This window comes from Lineus longissimus, chromosome 7 (genome assembly GCF_910592395.1).
Source record: "Lineus longissimus chromosome 7, tnLinLong1.2, whole genome shotgun sequence".
NCBI classification, from domain to species: domain Eukaryota; kingdom Metazoa; phylum Nemertea; class Pilidiophora; order Heteronemertea; family Lineidae; genus Lineus; species Lineus longissimus.
In genome coordinates this window covers 19,169,160-19,178,015 of record NC_088314.1, presented here as the reverse complement: position 1 = coordinate 19,178,015, position 8,856 = coordinate 19,169,160, and the positions used below count along the sequence as shown (strand labels likewise).

Below are 8,856 nucleotides of genomic sequence, written 5' to 3'. Positions count from 1 at the left end.
ACTGTACCTTCAAGGAATGACCTTGATTGATGAATACTTCTATCCCTAGCGCTAGTTAAGAATGATTTACATCCACATAATTGGGCTAATTAAACTCATTAAAAAGAATTGTATGCTAAGTGCCTAGAATTATTCTCAAAGGGGGACTGTCTGAAGATATTGCCGGCTCTCTAATGAAGTTTACTACCTTCCTTAAGGGCACTTCTGGAAGGCATCAGAAAATGTAGGCAAACATTCTTTGAAGCAGTACGCGGTTCGCAATAACTGGTGGTCCAGGAAAATAGAAATGCAGTTATACACAATGCCGCAGTGTAATTATCATTCCTACGAATTTGCTGAAACTTTGCAATTATTCACGCAATCGAAAATTTTCAAATACAATTACAAAATTTCGTTTTTTACGCGTGACGTAGGCCATTAAGCACTGTTTTTGCTCAGTTTTTTTTTGTGAATGTCTGTTGTGTCATATAAAAAGGAACTCTGTAATAACTATGGTGCCAGCCCCACAACATCTCCAGATATTCCTCCTTTAAAGTGATACTATTGTGATTTACAACTTTGCGGAAATACGTCCGTTTTTAATTGTTGATCACAAATGTAAAGCTCAAATTTTCCATTTTTGATTAGATTTATTATAAAATTGCTGAATGTAAACCAACGCGACCGCGAAAATGTTCATGTTGTGACGTCATCAACGAAAACGTCGTTGGCATAGCGAGCCGTCCGGGCGGGATTAAACCATCAATTTCGAGAAAGTGTGCATTTCGATTCAAAAACCTCACCGATTTATGAGAAAGTGACGTAGTCATCAGCTAAAACATTATATGGTGAAATTTGACACAAGTTACCCTTTAAAACTGACTTCAAATACAGGAATATCTGAAGTTAGCATATTGTATTCCATGTTCAGTATTACAATACAATGTACATTACATGTATTCCGACTTATATGTCTAGGGCATACTCAATTTTTCTTCTAAATGCATTTATTTTGCCATTACCAGTAATTATGTGGTCACAGATAATCACATTAGCTGTACATCATACAACCAGTGTAGTATAATAACAATGTAATTTCATGTTATTTCGTAATGGGTCCCAGGAGCGTTGTATGTTATTGCCAGCTCGATCCTATAGGATATTTTACGAGATTGCTTGCTTTCACAATGAGTAAAAAGAGAAATCTTGAACATTTCTGTCCTGATATCTGCATAAATTTTGTTCAAATTGTTTTTGCGTCATATTTACACCATAATTTCGTTCTTTAGTTGTCTTTCTATGCTAATACAAGCAAAAGGAGAGAAGTCTTCAAACTTTCGGCTGTATTTTGGTGCCATCTGAATTATTCAGATCGTTATGGTTTTTGTATCATGTCAGTTCAAAGAAAGCGAGACGACTTTTCTGCCAGCATAATTTTTTTCGGTCTTTCGTTATTTCTGGTCATAGTTTGAGCCATAGTGAGAACTCATGTGCATTCTGACTCTTGCCATAATTTCTACCATCGCCATAATTTTCTTCTAATCTTTTAAATATTTACCATAGTTCTTCATAATGTAAGCTTGAACACAAGACAAAAGGCTTTGAATGTTTCTGGCTGTATTTGCCTGCTGTCGGTATTATCTATTAAAATATTTAGTTATTCATGAAAATTTGGTGCTCAAATGAAAAATATTTATTTTTATCCTCAAGTCTGAAAATCCCAATCATGGAACTGAGTTATAAGTGACTTATTTTATACAATATTCTCGCTGCCATTATATGTTCAAATGATTAAAAATCAGAATTTTTTTTATTTCTTTTGATCTAGTAAAGATATTTCAAGGTGTACAAATCAATGTATGATGTCTATCTCATATTTATACAACAACAATTAATCATTGATAAACAAGATTTCCAAATGGGTAGATACAGTCCTAATCACAATTGACATCCTGAAATTTGCATAGATTGTATAAGTTGCACGTTTTAAACGGGAAACACAGTCATTGGCGCGCAACGCGCATGTACATTGCGTATAACTGACGAGAAGCAGGAAGGATGTCACTTGTGACTTGGACTGTATTTTAGGTGCAGCACTCAACTTTATATAAATTTCACTGCCAAATCAGAATCAGAATCAAATTGATTTATAGCGATTATTTCAACAGAAACATTTAATTTCTGTTATAGTATAGGAAGCATTTACATTAGTATTTTCAAGAGGTTTTCTAATGAACCGCCCAATTTTTGTGGGTGTTTTATTTTTTGCTGATTTCTCTATAAACAAATATTTTTGATTGGATAAACTGTCAGAAACTTAGAAATCTGCCCAAAAAAATTCGTAAAAATAATTTTTTCAGTACTTTTCATGAATCACAAAAATAGAGACGTGAAAATTTTCTGTTTTGCTGTATCTGCTAGATTTGTATAATGATATGAATAATAAACCAGATCGATATTGTCATCAGGTTATTTTTGTATTTCCTACCTCTTAAAGGGGTATTATGCCTTTCGTGTTTGATCAAGACAATAACCACATCTTCCTTCGTTCTTCCATCGAGACGTAAAATGAAAGTTCCTCGTATCCGACTAGACCAAGCATAAGACCTCACCAAGTGAGAAACATGAGTAGCTCGCAGTGGACTAAGGAGTCACTTGGCTGATATACCCAATTGGCATCGAACTGCAGTGTTGCCCAAATGCTCTTCCTGTCCTGGAGGAATACTCTCTGGAGAATAACATCTCGAAGTGCCGAGCATATGCGGAGTCCAGGGACTACCCAAATAACTCCACCTCTATACTCACCAGGGAGACATATGTCCCGTTTCGTGTGTTTCACCACTTTACTTCACCTATTGACAGAGCAAAGGTCTCAAGCTCCTTCCCCCCCAGAACAAAAGGGTCACATTACCATATAGCATCATTCCTTATCAACTACTCCTGGTTCTTCATACAAGGACTGAGCAAATATCCCAAGTCTCTTTACTCAAAGATACTCTTCGTTGACATCTTTTTAGACTGGGATGTCCATATCCGAGCAGGCCTCATTTGGTTTGCATTCAATAGTCGGCACGTAAGACTATCCACTAACTAAAGGAAGCACAGTGGCATCTCTCTATGAAGGACAGCACTTGTCAGTCCCAAGGGTGTCATTTATAGAGAGGGTCTACTGTATCTCATGAATATTGAATTCATAAGTGGATGGCGCAAGTGGGATAAGATTGCATCCTTCCAAAATGCAGTCCAGAAGAATGGCTTGCGTTCCAATGCTTTTGAGTGGGCACAATCCTGACTAACGGTATACAGGGTGGGCCAGAGAAACAACCTGAAGTTGACACAAAAAGTTCATAGAACATTTGTGTATTTTCTGGATAAATTTTGGATCACTCCCGACCACTGGCATCCCCAATCATATCTAACAAGTCACAGACAAATGAAAGATGGCTTTATTTTATATAAAATAGTTTAATATACAAATAACAATAATGACATTTACAACCTCACTTAGCAAAATCTTCCTATCCACCCATCAATCAAAACATCACGAAGTCGTTATCCCGTTCATGATATTTACATCAGCAAATCAAGTTTTTAAATGCAAACTGAAAGTCGTGAATGTCTTTGAATTGATATACGCTTCGACGTTAACCGTTTAAAAAATGCAACTTTAACAAAGAAAGTTCAATCAAATCGTCCCGTTTAACTTTTACTGTGTAGATTTAAATGCCCATTGTATATAATGTGAGAATATTTCTACACAGAAATTTGGTAAGCTGTGATTTCACTTCCTGTAACCTCTCACGAATGTGATTTTCGCGTTCAGAAAAAAGGTGGGCGTGGTCCAAATCCACCTAGTCCACCGGTTCCACGCGATGGACGGCTGTTGCCCGGCAATCCAGGAAAACCTGGTCGCGGCGGTCGGAATGGCCCCAAAGGTCTTGGTACCATGTGACCATGGAATCCTGAAAAAATAAACAACAAAACTTAATTAAAATTTCTACCTCATTAACACCAGCTGCAGAACATCTGGCAACAAAGTAAAAAAAATCAGAGCAGACGCGACAAACATTTAAATTGTTTACATACCAAAAGGGTCTATGTCATAATCTCCACCAATAATGCCAGTGGGCGCCCCAGGGGCATAAGGTAGAGGTGGGCGAAAGCATCCTTGAGGGTAGGGCTGGGGACCAGGTATAAATACAGGGCGATGGATCATCTCCTCGCGTTCTTTCCGTCGGATGTATGATTCCTCGAAATACTGTAGCCAATCCTGGTGCAGAGATTCGTCACCTCTCCCTGAAGATAACAACATAAATTCTATGGAAACCTGAACAAATTTTAAAAATTACTACACTTTTTGAGATTCTACACTTTCATGTCTGTTCCCAGGGGACAGGTGAATGGGTATGACCCAATAGGGGGTCACCTGTACATGTAGTACTAATGCAATGCACTACATGCACTACTAGGACTCCCCTGTCAGGCCAATGGTTTTGCCCGTCTGGTGTTACACCTTTAAAAGTGTTTTCGACAGTTTCAAAATGTTTACATTTTAATCAATAATCTGGCATTTGTTCTAACTTTTTAAAATTTCCAAAGCAACATGTGAAAATTTTCTCTGCATTTGTTTCGATAGTGAATTGTTGTGCAGATAATAACTACTTGGATCGCAAATTTGCAAAGACAGACATGGGTATTGTTGCAGCTTAGTATCACGCTACCTAGAGACCATTTTGAATACTTACTGCCAAATTCCAAAAGATACAATCGTCGCCATAGAGACCGCCCCCTTGCCATTGTTTTTAACTCACTACACGTCGCGGACATTCTCACAAGACTTCTAAAGTCGAGATACTTCAGAACTGCAAACTATACGAACAGATTATTTTAGTGTGACTACATCGATTAGAGTGTGACGCAATGAGAAAGCATAGGAACACATCACGTGGCAAGAACTCATAGGTAGAATCACAAGGGAGACAGCGGACAGGCAGATCAAGGACCACTTGGTGAGAATTGTAAGAACAGGAGATGAAGGTGGTGGGGATGACCTGGATACAAGTTGCGCAATCTGCTCAGTACTGGAGGAAGTACAGGGAAATTGTGAATGTTATCCACCAACGCAGCCCAGTTCTGAAGGTCTGGGACAATGTCATCATCATTTCTTAACCAATACACCAAAGAGTTGAACTGAAAATTCTCAAGGAGTAAAACATACCTTCAATTCGGAGAATAATCCGCTAAACCCGGACAATGCAGGAAGCTCCATCACTGAAATGAAACAGAATCTGAAGTCAGGGCAATCTGGGAAATCTGTATACATTCTGGGTTGGGCAATCGAACAGATTATGACAATTCCTCTGGAGCCTATAATTCAACTTTTTTAAAGGATCAGTTGCGACATCAGCGGCCTTGGGGAACTTGTCCAAAAAGCTACCAGTCGGGCATTTTGCGAATTGTCAGCGATTTGGGAAGTTTTGCCCTACAGACCCACAGAATTGACTGAGCCGCTTGTGTTCAAGTCATGTTCGCCGTAACTTGAATGGTAGTGTAGGCCACGAGTTGACTTACATTGCCGTGAATCCTCAATCAACCGATAGCTGATTTTGTCTTTGAAGACCTGTGACAGCTTGGGTAAGTTTTTGTAGGCCTCGTGTGCTGCTGAAAATGTATGAATGCAAGCTCGGATCAAAAAGATTCCTACAATGTGTCGCAATTGAAATTGCTAATCTCGAGAAAATAACCTCTATGAAGGCGTTTTGAAACATTGAATGAAACGGAGTTAGGTTGTTCATGGTTGATTGTTCAAACCCTAGGGCTCTAGTCCCGAGATGAACCAACCTACTTGACCGATATCAACGTAATAATCAACACATTTTTTGCTTAACCAAACTTGCCACATAATGTAAATGGCTGCTTTGCCCAACCAGAAGGAAAGTTTCAGTATTTCAATTGTACAAATTTCATTTACTCACCTCCAGTGCTTTGCTGGATATATTCATATATGTTTATCTGGAGCTGAAGACTGCAGTCTTCTTTATCAGGGAGTTCTGCACAACCTGGAGGGGAATAGAGTACTAAATGATTATGGCAAGTTTAAGACCCCACCAAGTGAGTAACATGAGTAGCTTGCGCGGACTCTTATCTACCACTGGCCAAAGTCAGAGTCACTAGGCCAATAAACCCAATTGGTGCCTAACTGTAGTGGCACACAAAATGCTCATCTCGCCTTGGAGGAGGAATACTCTCAGGAACGCTGAAGAGGAGGTAGAAGAAAGAAATCAAAATAGCATAACACCTTTAATTTTCCTCTTTTTCTGTTCTGGTTTTGACATTTGCATGCAGAATGGAACATTTAGGATGATATTGATTCTATTAGTTAAGCATTTATTTGCCCCCCCCCCCCCCCACTCCCCTCTAAAGTTAATCTAGAAACCAGCAATGTGCTTACCGTGGATAACCATTTTTCTACCCAGCGTCACACAAATAATTTTGGAAGTAACGTTAGGATTATTTCTATGAAGATAGAGCAGTCTGTAAGCTCCTGGTGACCTCCATCCACTTGGCATCTTCATAGAGTCATCATCATCTACTGAGGAAGAGGCTGAACTTGACGATACCTACAAGACAGAGGCGAAGAAACTTTAGAAATTGAGAGCTCAATCTCAGTATTGTTGTCTCACAAAACACCCAGGGGCGGAGCTAAAATGTTGATCAAAACCGAGGCAAAATGACTGGGCTTAATAGTAATAGGACCCCCTGACTGGGTTGAATAGTCACTTGGGGCCACCAATAGGACCCCCTATCTCCTGACTATAGTCCCCCTTTAACTTGTACTTACCGTGTAACCCGTCTCCAGCATCAAGAGGTGTAGCACCACACACAGAGCATCCGCTACATTCTGCACACCAGCGTCTTGATACAGCAACACCAGCCGCTGTGGAACCTGATCTCGAGTAGAGTCTCGACATAACATTGGTTCAGACAGATACCGATTCACTTCAGGGTCAGTAACAGTTTCTTCTACATCCATGGCCAAACCGTCTTCGTCCTGTCGCTGCAAATTTACCCCACCTCCTTCGGAATCTTTTTGTGCCATATTCACAGATTCTTTGTATTTTTTGGACAAGCCCAGACTTGCATTTGGCATTGATTTATTCGTGGACGAGCTCGTACTCGAACTTGGCATTGATCTATTTGTGGATGCATCATTACTCTGCGCATTAGCCTGTGGAATTAGGGGCTGAAATGAAGGCAGATTTAGAAATAAATTGAAGTTGCACAGAATAAGATGCACAACACTAAAATTGCCAAAAGGGTTTTTTCTTAAAACTAACAATCGTCTTCTTTTATGTGGAATGAACAACCAATCAACTTTCCTCGGACAATTTTCTCCATGGAGTTTTTAATAAGAGGGGTGAAAAAAGCCGATTTTAAAGAGGGTTGATTCAAATTGAAAAATAAAACTAAAAATTATCAGGATTTTATGAGAGACGGAAGAAAGTCAGACAGAGACAGGTGGTAAATTGCAAAATAAGTTTTAAAAGTGGTGTCGCTCCAGATCAGGTGGACAGGAGCCTGTTGTGCGTTAATGGACTCTATACCATCGGCAAAACTCCAATAGGATTATGATGTTGGTGTAACAGAGGAAAAACATCAAGGTCCAACCGGGGATTGAACCCGGGACCTCTCGCTTAAAAGGCCATCACTCTACCGACTGAGCTAAAGGGAATTTCCCTCTAGCCTGGGCTCGTAGGAATGATGCCACCACAACATACTCCCCCTGTTCGGGAAAGTTGTGTCCTCACTACCTGGGAAGGTCGCCAGTGGTAAAAGGGTACTAATAATTTGTTTAGATGCTGGTGTGTCTTTGGACAATGAATTAACCCTTTGTATCACGGAAGAACCCGGTTGTGAAGATACAACTTTCCCGAACAGGGGGAGTATGTAGTGGTGGCATCATTCCTACTAGCCCAGGCTAGAGGGAAATTCCCTTTAGCTGAGTCGGTAGAGTGATGGCCTTATAAGCGAGAGGTCCCGGGTTCAATCTCCGGTTGGACCTTGATGTTTTTCCTCTGTTACATTGGTAATCATAATGATGATGATGATATCATCACATCAGAAAGTGTTTTTCCTTGCCGTCTGCTATTCCAGAAATGAACTCTACCTGGTTTTGTATTCCATCATTGGAAGGTGTTGTAACAATGACCAAGTCCCCAGAAACAATTCCCAGTTGAGCCAGAGTTGAATCACCTTGCAGAACATCCTTCCCATTCAAGCCAACATTGACCACAGTGTCACTGTGAAAGAGAAGTTTCCATTTAGTTTTTAGCAATAAAAACTCATTTTGAATAGAATTTCTCTCTCAAATTAGAATGACAACAACAGGAAGTTTGATCATGGAAGGGTTTGCGCGGAGCATGGGTGGGAAAGTGATCATCCGTCTCTGGCCACCCTGCACACACTTGTGGGTCGGGCAAACTTGTGTGCAGGGCCGGAGATCAGCGAATATTTAACCCCAGATTACCTCAGGATCAGGATGGCATCTGTGTGATGTGCATGGCCATGGATGGATGTGACATGTGTGATGACGGATTCAGTGATTGATTGATGTGTGGCCTACACTGGGGTGGCATTTCAAGCGCTTCATAATACACATTTCATTTGACTGAACAATTCAATAACCTTGCAAAATGAAACTTGGCTCTAATGGCAGCTTTCAGCGTTGAGAGATACACCGTGTCATCTTCTGAGTCAATCGTAATCAACTCTCTTTGATGACCAAATTTCGCTCGAATTTTCATTCTCACTTTCACTTTTCACTTTTTCGATAAACATTAGTGAATTAATTCCACGCCGGCCGTGGGCTGCCCCTTC

At 40.1% G+C, this 8,856-nt stretch overlaps 1 protein-coding gene across 1 annotated transcript; it reads right to left on the bottom strand.

The window, feature by feature from the left end:
- Positions 1-3,389: 3,389 nt before the first annotated feature.
- Positions 3,390-8,795, bottom strand: LOC135491191 (F-box only protein 7-like). Its single transcript, XM_064776904.1, has 10 exons — positions 8,665-8,795; positions 8,147-8,279; positions 6,821-7,222; positions 6,431-6,599; positions 5,955-6,038; positions 5,551-5,640; positions 5,198-5,250; positions 4,725-4,848; positions 4,066-4,275; positions 3,390-3,941 (listed from the first exon to the last, which is right to left on the bottom strand). Exons 1-10 carry the CDS (start codon positions 8,781-8,783, stop codon positions 3,799-3,801), a joined length of 1,527 nt encoding a protein of 508 aa, XP_064632974.1. The 5' UTR covers positions 8,784-8,795; the 3' UTR covers positions 3,390-3,798.
- Between the last annotated feature and the right edge of the window lie 61 nt (positions 8,796-8,856).

Excerpts from the sequence above, each read along its gene's own strand:
- LOC135491191 (XM_064776904.1), bottom strand. The coding sequence starts at position 8,783 with ATGAAAATTCGAGCGAAATTTGGTCATCAAAGAGAGTTGATTACGATT. Across the intron at positions 8,280-8,664 it reads GCCAAGTTTCATTTTGCAAG|TGACACTGTGGTCAATGTTG; the intron begins GTTATTGAATTG and ends TCTCTTTCACAG. Across the intron at positions 6,600-6,820 it reads TGCTGGAGACGGGTTACACG|GTATCGTCAAGTTCAGCCTC; the intron begins GTAAGTACAAGT and ends TCTGTCTTGTAG.